Here is an 18,822-nt window from a genome sequence, read left to right on the forward strand (position 1 = left end):
ATTTCTGTTGCCGAGGACGAGGAGAGGAGCTAACAATGCGATGATAAACCAATTTGTGTTCGTACTTTAATTTGTGAATCGCGAAGCTGATTCCGCGGCGAGCTTGGTGGCGTCTCAATTCTTCTTTTTATCAGTTATTCTATCTCAATTTTTGTACGCGTAGAGGTTGGCAGGGTGCGGGGGTTTGACCTGTCGAAGGCGAGGCCTATATTGATTCGCCTTTTATTTGATGGAGATTTGGATGCTCTGTGCGTGTTGGGGTGAATATAAAAAGGACCAGCTTTGTGGGCACGGACAGGAGGGACAGACATGGACTAAGACGAGATATGGGCGCTCTATTTTGAGTTCGCAATGTTTCTCCGTGTCTAAGTCGGGGCGGAACGCAATCACGTAAGTGTATCGAGTGATTGATGACGTTAAACCAAACGTTTGAAAATAAAATTGAAGAATTTTCCATAAAATTTCATAGCTTGATGTTTAAACAAATATCAGATGCTTCCGCTGCAACTTATGGAAGCACCCGATATGTATCTGTGACGTAGAGTACAATGACATATTCACATATATCACTCTACATTTTTTTTTGAAGTTAAACACTCTACAAATTTTTGAACTTAAAAGAAAACATGTACATAAGAAAGAAGATATAATTTTCGTAGGGGTTAACGAGTTAGGTGAGTTGAAATTTGTGTGGGTGGGTAAATGGATAAAGCAAATAGTTGGACAAGCCAGCTTTGTCATGAATGCATGTACATGTTTTACTCAATTTTCCTACATTGTTTCACATTACAGGCACCAGCCAACTTCATCTTCATGACTTTGTGAAGTTGAGTGGCTGTACCATAGAATTCTTTTGTACACAGAAACTACTATTAACCATCGCACCATCAATCACAATGATTTTGTATCTTCTGAATCCTATCGTAACAAGCCTGGAGCTCAAACTTTTCTCAGATATTTACAGAGCCATTGAACACACTTCATGGCTGCGGAGCATGTCATGAATGCATGTACATGTTTTACTCAATTTTCCTACATTGTTTCACATTACAGGCACCAGCCAACTTCATCTTCATGGCTTTGTGAAGTTGAGCGGCTGTACCATAGAATTCTTTTGTGCACAGAAACTACTATTAACCATCACACAGTCAATCACAATGATTTAATGATTTTGTATCTTCTGATTCTGAATCCTATCGTGACTAGCCTGAAGCCCAAACTTTTCTCAGATATTTACAGAGCCTGCTTGATTATGAATCGCCGTGCAGCTTCCTACCGGATGTTGATGATGATATGCTGTTGCTGTTGAGGCGGCACTGGCTGCAAACCCCCTGCTCCACGAGGTTCTGAAACCGGCGTCTCGTGCACAGCCTGCATTTCTCATGAAATTACACATTGTTAATCAATCTAGAATTTGAATGCAAATTAAAATGCGCCTGAATTCCACAGACCTGCCGCTGATTGCACCGATGAAGCAATGTGCTAACTGATATCAAGATGATGTAGACAGGTATGACAATTCCAGCCGTTCTGAACATCAGCAGCTGTACCGGCAGAGTGATTTGCACAGTTCAGGTCTCCAGTATGCATATAATTTGGGATTAGGAAGATAGTGAGACACGTATGAGATTTCAGACTTCAGTGCCTTACAGTGATTAGCTCCATTGAGCACACTTCATGGCTGCGGAGTATAAGCAAGATTGCGTCACGGAGCACCAACAAAATCATTAACTGCAGGCATGTTAAATAAAACATGGTGGCTGCAGAATGAAGAGTCATCCCAAAGTAAAAAAAAATGTGCTTTGTGACACTTACAGCAATGGCAAATACTCGGCAATACATGACGCCTTTCGTGTTGGAACTTTGAGAATAAAAGCTTGATACGCTATCAGCTTGATCCGAGACATGACCGTAACTAGCACCATGATTTTCTCGTCTTTCTACAGCGACCCTATAACGAGGTTAAGTTTAGTTATTACTTATTAGGTGACCTTGCGTGATCAGCTTTCGGATCTAAAAATAAATGTCCATCTATCAAGTATAGGGGCATCGAGTGGCACCTGAAATTTATTAGGTGCCTTCCATTCCGAAACAACTTCAGAGGAGCAGTGTAGTTTGGTGTCAATAGCTGTGGCATCAAGAGCAGAAACAACAAATCAGCCAACAGTCATGTCCTGTCATTCAGCACCGTAGACTGAAATCGACAACTTCCGCTTAAGTGAAATGAAAAACTGAATTGTATTATGAAAAGAAAAGTGCTAAAATATACCCAGCTGCTTCTTTTCATGTAATTCTGTTGAGAATAGTTAGTTATGATGAGGAAGTTTGGGAAAGAGTCACCTGCAAGCATATCTCACATATGGTGTCTCCCTTCTCGTTGCACCACCGCTGGACGCATCTGTGGTGAGCGTACTGCAGCCAGCAACAAACTAATTCAAGTAAGACTCCCGTTCTTCAGGGCAGTACAAAGATCTGGTGCGCATGCATGATGATGTAAAAGAATGGAAGAAAATAGTCGAGTCTGGATTTTAGTGATCACATGGCAATTGTGGCATCTTTTCGGAGATACAATTTGGTTACGATAAGTCAATAACTGATAACACAAGAAATCCCTCTGGTTGCATCTTGTTAAAGATGAAAAGAAAATTTGATGCAGCTAGCAATTTGGTAGAACTTAAGAAAAATGCTATCAAAGGGTGAAATATTCCATGAAGGCTCCTTTTTCTTTTTAAGCGATCATTTCAGCAGCCTCTTACACACTAATCATGAAAAAGCATGAAAAATGTAAATTTCATCTTATCTGTAATCGTACTTCAATGCAAACTTTATGATAGCCAAGGATCAAACTGGAACACCGAAACTAGAGGCCGAGGAAATTAAGCTTGCCTTCAAGCTGCCCTTGCAGGAGCAGGGGGTCTCCATGTAGGCCTCGTCACCTTCCTCCTGGCAGATTCTGCACTCCACCATGACACCACTCTTGGCCTTGCTCACGCCCAGCTGAACATCTTGAGGATCGGTCCGATCGTCGCCGGCGAGCGACTCGTGAATGGCGGACCGGAGCGTCGACTCCGTGAGCAGCCGTCCCGTCATCAGCGCCAAGTGGTCCGCCATCCTCGAGCTGCTTCCGGAGACCGGATCAACGCGAAGCCGTGGTCGGCATGCGGCGGCGGCAGCGATCGCTGGGACGTTGCTGAAACAGAGTTTCTTCAGAGTTCAGAACAAGCACCGCCAAACCAAACACGCGTATCTGAACCAGGCGACAACGCGCTGTTCGCCAATCACCATCTCCCGATACGATTCACGGGAAAATTTTCATGTTACCATCCACGAACACGGGAGCACAAGCGTGGCACGAGACAACTGAAAAGGGTCTCCTTTTGACCGTCCTTTTGGCTCAACTCTCGCGCTCGTGGTAGAAAGGGAGAACAAATCCCTCAAAAAAAAGGAAAAGAAAGGGAGAACAAAGAGGCATGGAGGTGGTGCGAAAAGGCTACCTGCGTCCTGAGCAAACGGCAAAGGGGAGCGGAAGCCAGCCGACTCGCCGAGGCAGAGAGAAAAAAGGAGCGAGCTTTTCACGGCACGAGGCGCGTTATACTAGCGCCTGCCCCTGGCCGCGGACAGGGGAGGAAGAAGGAAAGGCAAGGATGCCGGATGCGATGCAAAGGCCACGGCGAGAGCAAGGGAGCAGGAGCAGAGCAAGGAAGGGAGCAGAGAGCAGAGCTGAGCCTGAGCAGCAGGGGCAACGGCCAACGGCTACGAAACGACAAGGGATGAAGGGAAGGGAAGGAGGCGGGACTAGGATATCTGAATTCCCAGACACCCAGGGTGATCTGGGGAAGCAAGCGCACCAGGTGGGCGGCATCCTACTGGGGTCCCTCTCGGCGCTCGGCCCTCCCTTGCTCCCAGGTGGGCGGAAACAATCTTGATTCCGAGGCCGCCTCACGATTCGCGCCAAGGAATCGCGGTGGCCCCCTCCGGTGACTGGTAAGGCTCTCCGCACTGGGGATATGTATCCCGTTTCCAATTCGCTTTTGGAGTAAAAATCACCGCAGCGGCGTGCGCTAAGCCACGCGCTAAAATAGCGAGGCGACGCCAGTCCGCGACAACCAGTGCGGTACGGCGAAGACGGTAAGCCTGCCGAGCGCGGCCCCACTCATCCTTCCCGCGTCCATTCCTAATCGTTGCTCCGCCTTGGCCGCCATGGACGCCGAAGCAGGAGTCCCGCCCCCATGGCGAGGCGGAGGCGCGACCACGGGCATGGCGAGGCGGAGGCGCCCCGGCGAGCCATCTCCGCAGCGGGATGGAGGAGCGGGCGGAGCGCGGCGGCTCCTCGCCGGCGCCCCGGCCTCCCGCCCTGCTCCCCGGCTCGGCTCGCGGCGGCCCGCGGCTCTGCTCCCCGGCTCTACTCGCGGCGAGCACGGCGAGGGAGGAGGGAGGGGTCTGCCGGGATCCTGCCGCCGTCGCCATGGAGGGGCTCGCCGGCCATGAGGAGGAGGGCGCGGATTCGGCCGGCGGCGGCGCTCCGAGCTCAGGGGAGGAGGGGAGGGGGTGGCACGCGCCCGCGGCCGCCATGGCACGGAGCGGGGGAGGCCGGCCCTCCCCTCCGAGTCGCGGGAGAACGAGGGAGGGAGGAAGAAGGGAGGAGGGCCGGCGAGCAGCGCCGAGCTCTGCCGCCGTCGAGGGCGGGGCCATGGCCGGAGCTCAAGGGCGCGCACCCGCTGGCCGCCGTCGTGCCCGCGAGGAAGGAGCTCTGCCCGCGGCGCCATCGGGGGCAGCCCTGCCTCCCCGGCCCGACCTCTCCTCGTCCGCCCCGCCGCGCGTCCGCCCCGCCCTGCTCACCGCGGTCGCCGCCTTGTGCGCGCGCTCGCCATGGCCACGCCGCCTCGCCTCATCCCCAAGCCGCCCGGAGCAGCAGCAGGAGGGAGGGTCCACCGGGGAGGTGCGCTCGCCGCCGCCGCCGCTGAGATCCGCCGGGGTGCACTCGCCGCCGCTGCCGCCGAGATCCGCGCGCTCGCTCCATGGGACCGCCGAGGTCCGGGGGCAGCGGTGAACTCCATGGGCGGACGGAGCCCAAGTCCGGCGCCGTCTCGCGGGCTCCTGGGCGGCCGCGAGGAAGAGCAGCTCGGCCGTGAGGGAGCCCGGCGCGTGCGGTCCCTGCTCTCCTCCTCCGCCCTGCTCCACTGCCCCCTGTTCCGCCGCGCCGCCTCGCTATGGACGTCTCCGGCATGGCCGGAGACATGCGTGGGGGCGACGGCGTCGCCGCCTCCGCCTCCGAGCCCCGCCGCGCGCCGTCATGGCCACCTCGCCACGTGCCGCCGCGATGGGAGAGCGAGGAGGGAGGAGGGGGCAAGGGCGGGCGCCATGGCCACCTCACCTCGCCTCTACCGGGAGATGGGGGAGATGGGGGAGGGAGGGAGATGGGGAAGGGAGGGCGCTGGGAGGAGGAGGATGCGCCGAGCTCCGCCCGTCCCGCGCAGCCGGGGGCCGCGCCGAGCTCCGCCCGCGGCGTCGCCTGGGGCTGCGCCGAGCACCACCCCCGCCCGCGCGTGGGATCTGGCCGGCGCGGGCTCCTGCCTCGCGGAGAGGGGCGCGGAGTCGAGTGGGAGGGAGGGAGGAGAAGGGAGCAGGAGGGGGCGGCGCGCCGGCGGGAGGGCGCAGGAGAGGGGGCGGCGTGCCGGCGGGGGGAGCAGGGGAGGAGAACGAGAGAGATAGAGCGGGGAGGGAGAGAGGACGCCGACGGGGTAAAAAAATATATGATCTGTGGGCCCGTCTGCTGGTAGTTGGTATAGAGTGGAGATATAGAGAGTGAACCGGTGCAGCAAAACTGAATATAGAGAAGAGAATCTCGATGACCAGGCAGCAATATTTTTTTTTAGAGAGTGAATTTGGAGAGTGACAACTACGGAGAGGCTGATAACCGATTGATGGACGGGGACAACGGTGTCAGATTCTAGACTTTTTTCTCGAACACGTAGGAGAGCTACGTATTTTTATATTAAGAGAGAACGTCAGATTCTAGACCTGCGCGGTCAGAGACGCAAGTGAAAATCCATGAGCATGAGCCGGACACTTGTGAAACGGAGAGGCACTTGTTCATCTGTTTGGATCAAGATCAAGGCCATGACGAAGGCCTGATGATGATCCACAGCGTATACGTGGCAGTTGGCACACCTGTTCGACTCAGCTCTGATGTATGGACTCGATAGCCAACTCCCCTCTTCTGTTCCCGGCGACGGTGACACCACCATCGGCACTTCGGCGGAATGGAGGTGACAGATGAAGAGGAGGATTGGAGCTCTCCATTGTTGTACTGCACCGCCTGATGCTTCGCTTCCAGCCATCATCACTCATCGCTGTCGCTGCACATCTCTGCATCCCGTGACGTGGACGGGAGGATGGGATACGTGTGTGGCCTGGCCTCCTCCGTCCATGAACCGTGGCCGTGTGCACAACTCTGATGCTTTTCTTTGTTCTTGAGTTTTTGTGTAAGAACACCTTTTTTATTTATATATAATCACACTACTACAGAACATATCTTTGTTACAGACCATTTGTCCCGGCTGCCTTTGGGCCCGGAACAAAAGATGGCTTTTGTCCCGGATCCAACGGCTAGCCGGGCCAGCGGATAAGGGTCTTTTGTCCCGGGAGGAGCCACCAACCGGGACAAAAGGGGGCCAGCGGGAGATAAGGGCTTTTTGTCCCGGGTGGAGCCACCAATCGGGACAAAAGGGGGACCTTTTGTCCCGGTTGGTGGCTCCACCCGAGACAAAAGTTTTAACCCTTTTGTCCTGGTTGGTAACACCAACCTGGACAAAAGGCCCCTCCACGTGATAGTTCAAAAAGAATTATTCTATACTAAGTCACATGTACTACTTAGGTGAGTTGGCAAGAAAACCATACGCTAGGCAAGAGGTCTTGGGATCGAATCCCGCGGGGTGGCTTTTGTCCCAGTTTGGAACCGGGACAAAAGGCCGAATATGTAGTAGTTGTCAGTAGGGGATTTCTCCCCTTTTGTTTCAGCCAAAAAAAAAAACGTGGCCGTGGCGACCCCCACAGCAGCACAAGTAATCGACGCAGACGTTGATCAGCCGTAGGGTAGGGAGCTCTATCACTACCATCCAAGTATATCGCTGAACTTGCTCCGGTTAAAGCCTTAAATTTCGGTTACTGTTAGGCGTCTAAGAGTTGCAAGGAACCGCTCAACGGACAACGAGAGATGAACATGGATGAAAGAAGTTGTTGTTCAGGACAATCTTAGCAGGAAAGTCTGGTTGGTGTTTTTGGCGCCAGGAAAGTTTGATTTGCGTGGCCAAGAAAGTGCTCTTGTGGCTAATGAGCAGAGTTCAGGTGCCAATAACATGTTTGGTTTATCACATATTTTTTGAATTTAATCAATCCTTTTGCTTTAAAGGACCGCTTGCCATGATCATTCTACTCATCTCACAAAGATAACCTGAATATAAAAATATATGCTGTTTACGGTTTACTTGAATGTACAAGAGTTTAATTTGCTTATTCAGCAAATTTCTTTTGAAGAAATATTTCTTGAGAAGTTTTTTTTTTGTTTGAAACGGGTGCGTGAGCTGTAGGCCCATAACTCGAATGTTTTGCCGGGATTTAGGCCCATATCACATGAACGTGGAGCAGAGATGGGTTCTGATAACGAGGCCCATATATTGCCAGCCCATTGGAAAATCAGCCTCGTTTTCCTCCTCTCCCTCCATCCGTGATCTCTCCCTGAACTAACTTCACAGCCCATCTCTATAGTGCTATAAACCCTAACGCGCAGGCCATCTCCGAGTATAAAACACCACGCCTCCTTCCCCGCCCGTCTTCCTTCCCATCCCCCCAGCGCCGCCGCCTCGCACTCGCAGCCCCTGCAAACCCTAACCCTCCTCCCCACCATGGCCGGCGCGCAGGAGACCCTGGTGCTCGCCGGCGTGATGCGCGGCCACAACGACGTCGTGACGGCGATCGCCGCGCCCATCGACAACTCCCCCTTCATCGTCTCGTCCTCCCGCGACAAGTCGTTGCTGGTCTGGGACCTCTCCAACCCCGTCCAGGCCGCCGGGGACGGCACCACCACCGCCGACTACGGCGTGCCGTTCCGCCGCCTCACCGGGCACTCCCACTTCGTCCAAGACGTCGTCCTCAGCTCCGACGGCCAGTTCGCGCTCTCGGGATCCTGGGACGGGGAGCTCCGCCTCTGGGACCTCTCCACGGGCCTCACCACCCGCCGCTTCGTCGGCCACGACAAGGACGTCCTCTCCGTCGCCTTCTCCGTCGACAACCGCCAGATCGTGTCCGCTGCCCGCGACCGCACCATCAAGCTGTGGAACACGCTCGGCGAGTGCAAGTACACCATTGGTGGCGACCACGGCGCCGGCGAGGGCCACACCGGCTGGGTCTCGTGCGTCCGCTTCTCGCCCAACACACACCAGCCAACGATCGTCTCCGGCTCCTGGGACCGCAGCGTCAAGGTCTGGAACCTCACCAACTGCAAGCTCCGCTGCACTCTCCAAGGTCACGGCGGGTACGTCAACGCCGTCGCTCTGAGTCCTGATGGTTCTCTGTGCGCCTCCGGAGGGAAAGACCATGCTACCTTGCTGTGGGACTTGACTGAGGGCAAGAGGCTGTACACGCTGGACGCGGGCTCCATCATCCACTCGCTCTGCTTCTCGCCCAACCGCTACTGGCTCTGCGCAGCCACACAGGACTCCATCAAGATCTGGGATCTTGAATCGAAGCACATTGTGCAGGACCTTAGGCCTGAGGTCCCTGCTGGCAAGAACCAGGTTAGTCTCCCAACCGTCAATGCGCATTTCTGATGTTGCTCCTGATCAATGTAGTTGTAGATCACGTTGATATGCCTTCATTCATGTGCCATTGACTGATTTCTGATTATTTTTATGATTATGGATTCGAGATGTTCAGTTCATGTTTCATTGGCAATTTAGTCGTATAGGACTGTTATGCTGTAATGATGTATTCACGTGCCCTAGGGTTTATATGAAGAATTGCCTGTATGGAATGCTAATTATGCCCTACTTTCTGAACTATAGTTTGTCAGTCGGTAGTTTGATGTTTTCTGTACTGATTGAACCATACCACAATTTGAAGGTTTGGTGGTGTCATGACATCCATTTGTAAATGTAGCTTGTTTGGTTGAAGGTGATACTCACATTTGGTTTATTAGAACACATCCTGCTACTTGCTTCAACTATTGTAGTTTGGTAGTATCTTTGTGCAGGTCAAACTGTAAATGTTGATTTTCAATGTATGATGATATCCCACCTGTCTCTTAATTTGTACTCCACTACTCCCTCCGTCCCAAAAAGACTGTTGTTTTAGCTTTTAAAATTTGTCCCTCAAAGAGTCTTTTTGGGATGGAGGGAGCATGTTATACTATGTTATTACATTGCCTGTACCATCCCTATAGAAATAAGATAATCTCCTCATGTCCTTGTTGACACCTTTTGTTTGTGTCTTATTTGTCACACCATTTTAGATTATTGGTATTTAGCGCTGAAAGTTCCCTGTTATTTTCTTGGACTTGGTCTGGATATGTAGCTTATATTTTCCTTGTATCATGCTCTTTTCACTGCTAGTTGTACATTTAGTGCTGTTTGCACCAATTTTGTCCGTTTCTTATCAGAGTCTAAAATTTTTATGTCGTTGTTATAGCATGACAATATTTACGCTGTTAGTTTTGATGGAACATATCTCATGCTCTATGTAATAAAAGCCGCTTTGGTGAAGTATGCTTATCCGAATAGAAACTTAACAATTGTTGCTGCTGTCATGCAGATTCTGTACTGCACAAGCTTGAGCTGGAGCGCTGATGGAAGCACCCTCTACGCTGGTTACACTGATGGAACCATCCGGATCTTTAAGATCTCTGGATTCGGCTACTCGATCTAAATCAAGAATCTGTTTTGATAGTCTTGTCCTGGGTAATGGCTGTGGTATCTTAGTTTTTCTTTTTGACTGTTTGAAGGCATAATATCAGCCCATGCACCTCTGCTTAATTTACCCTTGCTGTCAGTAGTTTCAGTCATGAGATCATGGATACTGCAGAATAGGGTCTGTTTTGCGCCATGTTTTGGTTTGTCTCAATTTTACTGAATCTTGCAATAGATGGTGGTCAGGGTGCACTCAATTGGTGATACAGTCACGTTCATGATTTTGGTTGCTTGTTTTTGTGGGAAATTCTTTGAATTCAGATATCCTTTACCAGTTGCTGCGATCATGACGATTCTATTGGATGGGCAATATGTAGTGAATGGATTTTCTTGTCAGTCACGGGCGGAAGTCGCCTTTTTGTAACAGAAGTTGGGTCATGAATTGCTCTAGCCATTCATGCTCCCAACCAAAGCTGCCGTCTGTCATTGGCTGAGCTTGATCCCTGCTGTGGTTTTATTGCACAGGTACTTGCAACAAAAAGATGAGTTTTACATGATGAAATTTCTCACATCCTATAAAACAAAGTTTTACATGATGAAATGTCTCACATCCTATAAAACAACTCACTTCGCACTCTTCATACATATACAAATGCTTATGAAACTCTATTGAGACTGGGCTACGTTCCATCTTTCGTTTGGACAACCAAGTGCGGAGGTAAGTGTTTTTAACTTCACACAGGCTTGCAAGTTGGTAAGATGTTGGTAGTCCCAAATTTAGCATGGCCGAGATCACGATTTCATTTGTAATTGCGTCATACTCTCAGCTCATGCAGTTACAAATGCCCACAGGAGGTGACTAAATTTAGCATATGCCTGAAAGTCCGTATTCTGAGGAAAATAGCAACCTCAAATTCAACTTGCGATTTAATCGCAAAAAAGAAAATTCAACTTGCGATTTAATCGCAAAAAAGAAAATTCAACTTGCGATTAACATTTTCATAGTTTCTAAATTCTCGAGGTGCCCACGTCTGCTGCCAATCAGAGCCATGGTGACGTGGCTGCAGGGGCATTGAATCCAATCCCAGTCACGCGAAGAGACACGCCGATCCCTGAGATATTTCCCGTTGACTGCCAAGAAAGTATCCGTCGGGCGTCGGTAACGGTAATCATCTTCACCCCCCCATCGCTTGGCTGAGACTCCGCGACGTCACCACCCGCTGCTCCGACGTCCCCTACGCCAGTTGCTCCCCCGCACCGCCTTGTCCGCCACTAATGGCGGCCTTTAGCCCCATAGCCATAGGCCACCCACGCGACGCCGCAGCTTACTCGGCGGCCGACGCGGCCGCATATACGCCACGGCTCACTGTCCGCTGCGCCTCCCCCTCTCCCCACGGCGCGCGCGCGCCAGGATTGGCTCATTTTCGCTGGCCGGGGAGGAGGGGATTCCCCGTGACGGTGGCCGCGCGGAAATTCGCTCCGCCTCCCGTGCTGTGTGCGGCGCCTTCAGCCCACACGTTTTCCTTTTGATTCCCGCGGATCGGCGGATGCGGAGGCCGCCGTCGGGATGGGGACGGGGATGTTGCCGGGTTGGCAAAGTAGTGGGGCTGCTTGGCACTTGATCCATTCTTTCCTGGCAGTGGTGGCGCAAGTGGCCGGCAGGACAGGTGCCCGGCGCCGCCGGCGCTGCATCTAGCTGCTTCTCTGCGAGTGGCCGGGTTCTTTTAAGCCTTGGCTGGTTGCTGTTTCTCGCCGCGGAGGCGTTCCGGGCTGATCTCGCGCGTGCCTGGGGAGAAGAAGCCAGCGGTCGCTGAGTTAGTTCAAGTCTCCTCTTCTGCGTTCTGTCTCCTTAATAGTGGTTGCTTGTTCCGCTTTGCTGTGTAGATTTTGCTTGAATTTTGGGCTCTTTATTATACGAACCGCAGCATTACCATGCCAACTTCGCTGAGGACGGCACTAATAGCATCTTCTTTTGTAAGCACTTCTCCTGCTTCGTATAGCAAATGAAGAATTCTCTTCTAGTCCTCTTGGATTGAGGTTTTGGGATTTCGGGTGAGTATTAAGGCGTCTCTTTTGTCAAGTGATTCTTGGGACAACCGTGTACCTTGGATGTACAAGTTTCGCCACTGTCCTTTGTTGATGTTGCATAACACACTCGACAGCAAGCCTTGCCTGCAATAAGAACCTCGTAAACGTGCGAAGATTATTTGTCGCAGTTAGTGCTAGTCCTAATTTCATGTTCAAGGATATTACAACACTTCTGCACCTCTGCTTTGTATTTTGACTAACTGATATATTAATTCCTTGAAGTGCGATTCTTTAATGAAGCTACTAATACTACTTTGTTGGTAATATTGCCATCAGCTTGTTTTCTTGAACTAAAGCTGATGACTTGTACTTTCTGCAGCTCTAGTTTTTGTTTCATTGTTGATACGTTGTGGATTCATTCAAGACGGTAATGCATAATTTTCAAAAAAAAAGATGGTAATGCATATACTATTTTACAATTTCTGATAGTACAACTTGATGTTTGGTTGGGTGTAGGTTTAATATTGTGCAAAGAGCAATTTACAATTCAATATATAAAAATATGATAGAATGAACTGGAGAGTGGAGATAGTCTTTGACTTACTTTTGATATGAAAATATTTCATGAGTTTATTATTCACAGAAGGGATAAGCTAAATGAAAAAAAAACATGGCTGGGGGGGGGTGTGAAATGGCCCCCACCGTATTTCATTAAGAGGAAGCGACCACGGCTTCTCCGACCGCGGAAAAACCCCCCGAACCCTGGCCCATGCCCACAAGGGCCATGCCTTGCGGCGAGCACAGCGAGGGGGATAAACTAAATGAACATGTCGACGAATCTTTAGAATAAAACAAGAAAAGAACGTTGATGTTTCATTTTTCGCTTCTAACAAGTCTTTTGTTTAAAGGAAATTCAAATAGAGATTGAACTATAGTAGAATTGTTTGTGAAATTTCTAGCGCCAGTAATTGTTATGATTCTTGCAATACTCTCTGCCTTCCACTCTTGGTTGTACCTTCTTCACTTGGCATATATATTGCTTCACTTTTTTAGCGAAGTCTTCAATTTGAGCTAATCTCCATTCTTTCCATTCTGACAGAACATTCAAGCAAATTTATGAAACTGCACTGCACTTGGAAGCTGTAACCATGTCAGATTGCCCTGCCAAAATATTTGGAGAGAAAGAGTTTCAAATTCTGTCGAGTGAAAGAGATCTTGGTTTACCTTGTGAGCTCATCAAAGCTAGAGTGTCTGAAAGACTGATGCTTGGAGTGCGCAATACAGGTGCATCTGCAGAGAATACACATCAGTTTAGTTCTAAGACGTGGGGCATAACTCATAATGTTTGCCAAGGAGTTGAATACAAGAATGTTGATCGAGTTGGTACACCTTTTGGAAGTTCCACGATGCAAAAAAATATGAACTTATATTCTGCTAATACAGTGGTATCAGAAAGATTTTCTTTTCATAAGCTTTCAGATATATCTGTGAATTCTCATAAAGTTTTGAGCTCAGACAATCTGAGAATGGAGTGGGATCACTTCCCCATGTTTGAAATTAACCGAAAGATTGACAGTATACTTAATCCAAGGCGCACTGCATTTGGTACTTCACCTGATAAGTCTTTTGTTCAGCAGAAAAAATTGAAGGTAAACATGTCTACATCTAATGTGATGGCATTTTCATCAAAGGAATATCAGTTCCATCCACTTCAAATAGCTGATGAGAATATAAGTAAGTGCATATCTACAGGTGGCATCCTGTCTCACCAAGATAAACATATTGGTCTCAATTTTGATCAGGCTGGGAAAAAACTGAAAGGTCAATTATCAATTGAAGAGTCAAACTCTTGCAGCAAGAATGAGACTGATCCATCATGTTCAATGACAGACAAGCTCTGTGCTAGCAATCTTAATGTGAATGCAAAGGAAGCACCTTGCAGAAAAGAGAACGAAAATGCTGAAGGTACACTCCTGGAAATGAAATTAGGAGCATTAGGAGGATGCCCTAAGCAACAAGATTTTGAGAGAGTAGCACATCATGGCTCATTGCTTGGTAGAGAATGTGAGATGCGACAGATCAATGCTTCTACCACCAGTAAAGGGGGTGATGTGGGAACTAGTGATCGTGGTATGGTCTTTGGTAATCTATCACAGAGTGAACATGAGAATCTGCATGCACAGAGAGTGATTTCTGCAACGAAGTCGACAGAATCATGCGACCTACCTGGTAAAGTTGAAAGCACACTGGCAATGAAGAGTAGGGTTGAAACATTGGCCCTTGGGAAACCACCAAAGGACATATTGACAGATGGCAAGCAAAAAGTTCCCTGCTTATTTGAAATGCTAACACTACCTTCCAAATCACACGGTGCATATTTCAATGATCCCATATCTTCAGGTAGATCTTGTGGCAACATGGGTAGTTGTTCGCTGGGAGCGCAGAAACAGTTCGCAACTAAGACTGATACTTTGTATGGTGGCACACATCATGCATCAGGTGAGGCTATTATGGATAATCCATATTAGAGCATGCTCTTCTGGTACACCTGGATGGAAAAATGCACAACCTATTTACTTTTTTGTTTATGCCGAAAGGTGTGCCTCGTAATACCACTGAGAGAAATAGTCTCAACACAAAATTGTAATAGCTTTACCCACTGTAATTTATTGATATGCTTTTTCTTCCTTCTTTGCAGGCTTCGCTTCAACGTCAATACACAAGGTATTACACCAGCTTGGTGTTTGCAACCATAAAAGTGTCAGTGCTCAAACACCATGAATCATAAAGCTTTATTTAACTCCATGCAAATAGGTCACACAACGGCAGGAGCTTTCTTTTCCTTCATGCTTATTTTTTTAACTTCATGCAAACCTTTTTTTAGTTTCTGTAACTTTACCAAGTCTTGGTGCTATCCTGCGAATATCGTGGTACTCCCTCCGTTCCAAAATGTAGGTCGTTTTGACCTTTTTAGATTCATAGTATTTGCTATGCATCTAAATATAACATATGTCTAGATACATAGCAAAATATATGAATCTAGAAAAGTCAAAACGACCTACATTTTGGAACAGAGGGAGTACTATTTAATGCAAAATATGCCTGAAATTAAAGAAACACAAGTTATGCAAAACATAACCCAGAGAGTATTCTACAGTAGCTTTGCCTTATTATATGCTTGACACCTTGTCACTCATTCCATATTGGTCTTTGAAGACAGTGATCATAAAAAGCTATTTCATATTGGAAACTTACAATTCTTACCATTGTTGTGATTGTGAACAGCTTAATTTTTTTCCCACAGGACTCTGGCTGTCCAAACACGGCAAAATCTGAGCAGATAGCAACTTCATCTATCAGAGGAGTATCAAGCTGCAGTGGAGGACACGAAACTCTCAACACGAGTGCAGGGAATCACAGGTCTTGTCTGAAAGAATCGTGCACCAATAAGCAAGAATGGAGCATGTCAAAGACATCGAACATGAACCTAGATCTAGTTCTTTTTCAGATAAGCAGAATGAGGAATCCAATTTCCAGTGCTCTAATTGAGTCACCAGTATGTTCGGAGCCAAGTGACAGGTGGCTCAAACGCCTGCAAAATGGTATATTGGATCCTCATTTGCCTTGTTCCAAGAGATCAAAGATTGGAGATGGTCCACCACCTGGAGGAGCATGTACCGTCTTTGGTTCAGAGCTTAATTTTGACATGGGAAAAGCTGACATGATCAACCAGGGGAAGGAGGTCCAGGTAAGGTATGGAAGATTGATTAACCAACAAAATCTAGAAGCCTCTCTTATTTCGGCAAAAAGTCTTAACAGCTGGATAGGAAGATGGTGCCAAGGTGGCACCCCTATTTACCATGGCTCTTCAAATGTTGAAAAGCAAACACCAAAATTTAATATGCCACCTGATGATCTTGAAGGCCAGTTTCCAAGCATTGCTGCAATGGCGATGATGGGGCGAGCAATGAACAAACTGCGGCCTTGCGAACTTCAGAAAAGGGGACCTTCGGTAGTGTGGAAGACACAAGGGCTGTGACATTTTAGAAGTGTGCTTTTTCCCCCCTGTCCACTAGCTGTGCCTGTCAGCAGATATCTGCAGGTAAAAAAGACGTGTTGTTAAACTGATTATAATGTGTGATTGCCTAGTCTATTCTTTGTCCTAAATCTTACTTCTTCTATTTATAGTGTCTCACATTCTATTCTATTATGCATTAAATTTTGTCAGTTGTCTTCTGTGTTCCATGAAAAACAAGATCGTAACATTAATGGACAGTATAAGCAGGCCTTTATCCTTCCTTGAACAATGATGAAGAGCACCAGTGCAACTTATCTCTAACACATTATTGTTGTGGCACCAGAAAGGTCCTGAATGAAAAAGGATCCTAGTTTATCGCAACAATTTCTCTGTTCTTTTCTAATCTCAGTGCTTCCTCATATTAGTCTTTGTGGCCACATTCAGTGCAACTATATTGCAAAACAAATTCTGAACGGATATTGTTAAAAATCGTTTAAAATAACAGTATCTTCTTATTTTCGGTCTCAGTTATCTTGGGCAAGATCACTGCTTTTTTCATGCTTGACGTTTTGGCCATTTTGCTGAATCTCTTCTGTGGCTGTGAACCTTAGGATCTCATTTTGATGAGCAATACCCATGTGGCCATGTTCCACCTTTTTAGTGCTATACTTCACCCCTTTATTTCTTAACAACTATTCCCGCCAATAGTAGTAAATATAGGTCATTTATGATTCGAGCTGGTTTTTTTTTCTAACTTTGATCATCGACACATGAAGAAATCAAGTATTTGACTTTCATAAGTATAAACCATTTATGATTTTTTATTGTCAATATCATGTTCACAAAAAGAAAAGGACAATTCCAGGAGGACGGTGAACAACTCATCAATGAGACAGGCAAAAAAAAAAGAACTACTCGTCGGATTCATTTATTTGTGTATAGAGATTACAGGACTTGCAGCCGAGCATGGTATCATTTGAAGGAGAAAGGGGGACGTAACTGAGCTGAGCATGCTCGGGTCACCTAGTAGCAGATTATTAGCAGTTCACTTGGCAAGCGTTCACACGCTCCCGCGCACGCTGCTGCTGTAACCCGAGGCGGCGTCTCTGGCGCGGTCCCACAGCATGAGGCCGCCGTAGTTGGCCGCGCCTCGCACCGCCGGCAGCACCTGCGACTTCAGCGTGTCCGCGTCGATGTACCCGCCCTTTTCCGTCGCGCCCTCCGCCGCCGGGAGGCCCAGGAAGACGTCCGCCGGCGGCGGCACGGCGGCCGTCCACCGCGCCCACGCGTCCTCCAGGTCGCTCGCGCCGCCCGGCGCGTACTGGCACCTGGCCATCGGGTTGTTGTAGAACTGCACCCACACGTGGCTGAACAGCCCCGTCCCGATCGCCTTGCCGAGGTGCGCGTCCGGGTACGGGCACTGCGGCGCCGCCGTGAGCAGGCACGCGCCGCCGCACCGGGACGACAGGGCCCTGGCCAGCTCGTCGTAGTGGTCGCCGCCGCCCTGCTCGATGTCGAAGTCGACGCCGTCGAGCGCCGCGTCGCCGAGCGGGCGGGACGCCGCCGAGGCGCCCCCGAGGAAGTTGTCCCACAGGTAGTCGGCGAGCCCGCGCGCTTCCTCGGCGGAGGTGAGGGAGTAGGTCCGCGTGGCGCCGCCGAGGGAGATGAGCACCTTGACGCCTCTCGCCTGGCACGACCGGATGTCGGAGCTGAACACGGCGCAGGTGCCCGCGGCGGGGTCGCAGTGGTCGGCGAGGTTGAGGACCGGGGGCTGGCCGCCGCCGTTGCCGAACGCGCTGACGAAGGCGATGTTCACGAAGTCGTACAGCCCGGAGGCGCACGTGTCCGCGAGGGTTCCCTCCCCGCCGCCCTGGCCCCAGTAAACGGCGACCTTGCCGGCGCTGGACACGGCGGCGAAGGCAGCCAAGAAGGACGCGGCGACGAGAGGCCGACAGAGTCTGGAAGAAGCCATGGACGAAGCTGCGCAGTCTGTACGCCCAGCTCTCAAGTACACGCTTTCAGGTATGCCCAGCCTGATGTGTGAAGACGGGATCGATGGGAGTGGCGCGTTATGTAGAGTTTGCCTGGGCGTGTACGGTTATTGTTATTGCATCTTGCATGCCTGTGGGCAGCAGCTGGCGTGTGATCATGGACGCCGCGGCGCGGCGAACTTGTCCGGTGGAAGAATAATTGACTTGACTTGGGATCGACCAAGTCAAGTCAAGGGTCGTCTCGATGTAGGAGTGGGTGTTGCTCTGTCGACCAAGTCAAGACTGACCTGTACTCCGTGACAAATCAGGCAGCACACGTGGATCCACAAGAGACGCGTACGTGTCTGGTAAGGTGTGGATCAGAGTTTTGTTTTGTGTAATCTTGCAAAAACATGCCCGGTATTTTTGACAAGTTTGGAAATGAGGGTTTTCAAAGGAATGCTAAAAATTATATGAGTAAAATGCACCAGCGGTCCTCGAACTTGGCTCGGGGTGTTATCCCGATCCCCAAACTTCCAAAATGCACTTTCAGATTCGTAAACTTGTTAATCTTATCATGTGAGGTTCAAATTACAGTTATTTAAGCTAAATCAAAATATTAAATGTGTTTAAATAAAAAATTATATACACACCAAAATAATTCATACCAATTTATTTGTACAAATATATTTAAATACAAAAGATCTGCATAAAAAAATTGTAAAACAAAAAACTCATATGATCAAATTTGTAAAAAAATTGAAAAATAACAAAGGTCACAATTTTGAAGAAATATTGGAAAAGAAAATATTCAGCATAAAGTTTTGAAATAAAATTTTGGTCAAAAATAGAAAATATAAGAGTTGAGCAGAACATTTTAAAAATAAAATTTGGACACACATGT

The 18,822-nt window shown here is 49.0% G+C and overlaps 5 protein-coding genes across 11 annotated transcripts; 2 read left to right on the top strand and 3 right to left on the bottom strand.

The window, feature by feature from the left end:
• Positions 1 to 924: 924 nt before the first annotated feature.
• LOC120707652 lies at positions 925 to 3,940 on the bottom strand. 2 transcript variants are annotated; one of them, XM_039992605.1, is made up of 8 exons: positions 3,495 to 3,940; positions 2,887 to 3,190; positions 2,341 to 2,412; positions 2,061 to 2,128; positions 1,816 to 1,951; positions 1,651 to 1,731; positions 1,452 to 1,544; positions 925 to 1,371 (listed from the first exon to the last, which is right to left on the bottom strand). In XM_039992605.1, the coding sequence occupies exons 2-8, from the start codon at positions 3,109 to 3,111 to the stop codon at positions 1,273 to 1,275; spliced, it is 774 nt and encodes a 257-aa protein (XP_039848539.1). In that variant the 5' UTR covers positions 3,112 to 3,190; positions 3,495 to 3,940; the 3' UTR covers positions 925 to 1,272. The 2 variants fall into 2 exon arrangements, with proteins under 2 accessions (XP_039848539.1, XP_039848538.1); XM_039992604.1 differs by having other exon boundaries at positions 2,887 to 3,940.
• A 79-nt stretch (positions 3,941 to 4,019) lies between these two features.
• On the bottom strand, positions 4,020 to 4,800 carry LOC120707653 (formin-like protein 5). The gene has a single exon (XM_039992606.1). The coding sequence runs from the start codon at positions 4,764 to 4,766 to the stop codon at positions 4,074 to 4,076; it is 693 nt and encodes a 230-aa protein (XP_039848540.1). The 5' UTR covers positions 4,767 to 4,800; the 3' UTR covers positions 4,020 to 4,073.
• Positions 4,801 to 7,803: 3,003 nt separating this feature from the next.
• LOC120707656 (guanine nucleotide-binding protein subunit beta-like protein A) lies at positions 7,804 to 10,222 on the top strand. The gene is made up of 2 exons (XM_039992613.1): positions 7,804 to 8,795; positions 9,808 to 10,222. The coding sequence occupies exons 1-2, from the start codon at positions 7,905 to 7,907 to the stop codon at positions 9,919 to 9,921; spliced, it is 1,005 nt and encodes a 334-aa protein (XP_039848547.1). The 5' UTR covers positions 7,804 to 7,904; the 3' UTR covers positions 9,922 to 10,222.
• An 886-nt stretch (positions 10,223 to 11,108) lies between these two features.
• On the top strand, positions 11,109 to 16,222 carry LOC120707654. Of its 6 annotated transcripts, none has more exons than XM_039992608.1 (4): positions 11,109 to 11,954; positions 13,030 to 14,429; positions 14,629 to 14,690; positions 15,235 to 16,222. In XM_039992608.1, the coding sequence occupies exons 2-4, from the start codon at positions 13,079 to 13,081 to the stop codon at positions 15,967 to 15,969; spliced, it is 2,148 nt and encodes a 715-aa protein (XP_039848542.1). In that variant the 5' UTR covers positions 11,109 to 11,954; positions 13,030 to 13,078; the 3' UTR covers positions 15,970 to 16,222. The 6 variants fall into 6 exon arrangements, with proteins under 6 accessions (XP_039848542.1, XP_039848543.1, XP_039848544.1 ...); XM_039992609.1 differs by having other exon boundaries at positions 11,109 to 11,876; XM_039992610.1 differs by having other exon boundaries at positions 11,110 to 14,288; positions 14,319 to 14,429.
• Positions 16,223 to 16,846: 624 nt separating this feature from the next.
• LOC120707657 (acidic endochitinase-like) lies at positions 16,847 to 18,112 on the bottom strand. Its single transcript, XM_039992614.1, has one exon. The coding sequence runs from the start codon at positions 17,918 to 17,920 to the stop codon at positions 17,009 to 17,011; it is 912 nt and encodes a 303-aa protein (XP_039848548.1). The 5' UTR covers positions 17,921 to 18,112; the 3' UTR covers positions 16,847 to 17,008.
• Positions 18,113 to 18,822: the final 710 nt, after the last annotated feature.

This window comes from Panicum virgatum, chromosome 5K, assembly GCF_016808335.1.
Source record: "Panicum virgatum strain AP13 chromosome 5K, P.virgatum_v5, whole genome shotgun sequence".
NCBI classification, from domain to species: Eukaryota; Viridiplantae; Streptophyta; class Magnoliopsida; order Poales; family Poaceae; genus Panicum; species Panicum virgatum.

Excerpts from the sequence above, each read along its gene's own strand:
- LOC120707656 (XM_039992613.1), top strand. The coding sequence starts at position 7,905 with ATGGCCGGCGCGCAGGAGACCCTGGTGCTCGCCGGCGTGATGCGCGGC. Across the intron at positions 8,796-9,807 it reads TCCCTGCTGGCAAGAACCAG|ATTCTGTACTGCACAAGCTT; the intron begins GTTAGTCTCCCA and ends GCTGTCATGCAG.
- LOC120707657 (XM_039992614.1), bottom strand. The coding sequence starts at position 17,920 with ATGGCTTCTTCCAGACTCTGTCGGCCTCTCGTCGCCGCGTCCTTCTTG.
- LOC120707654 (XM_039992608.1), top strand. The coding sequence starts at position 13,079 with ATGTCAGATTGCCCTGCCAAAATATTTGGAGAGAAAGAGTTTCAAATT. Across the intron at positions 14,430-14,628 it reads TGGCACACATCATGCATCAG|GCTTCGCTTCAACGTCAATA; the intron begins GTGAGGCTATTA and ends CCTTCTTTGCAG. Across the intron at positions 14,691-15,234 it reads GTGTTTGCAACCATAAAAGT|GACTCTGGCTGTCCAAACAC; the intron begins GTCAGTGCTCAA and ends TTTTTCCCACAG.
- LOC120707652 (XM_039992605.1), bottom strand. The coding sequence starts at position 3,111 with ATGGCGGACCACTTGGCGCTGATGACGGGACGGCTGCTCACGGAGTCG. Across the intron at positions 2,129-2,340 it reads TATGTGAGATATGCTTGCAG|CTATTGACACCAAACTACAC; the intron begins GTGACTCTTTCC and ends TTGATGCCACAG. Across the intron at positions 1,952-2,060 it reads AGGCACCTAATAAATTTCAG|GGTCGCTGTAGAAAGACGAG; the intron begins GTGCCACTCGAT and ends ACCTCGTTATAG.
- LOC120707653 (XM_039992606.1), bottom strand. The coding sequence starts at position 4,766 with ATGGCGCCGCGGGCAGAGCTCCTTCCTCGCGGGCACGACGGCGGCCAG.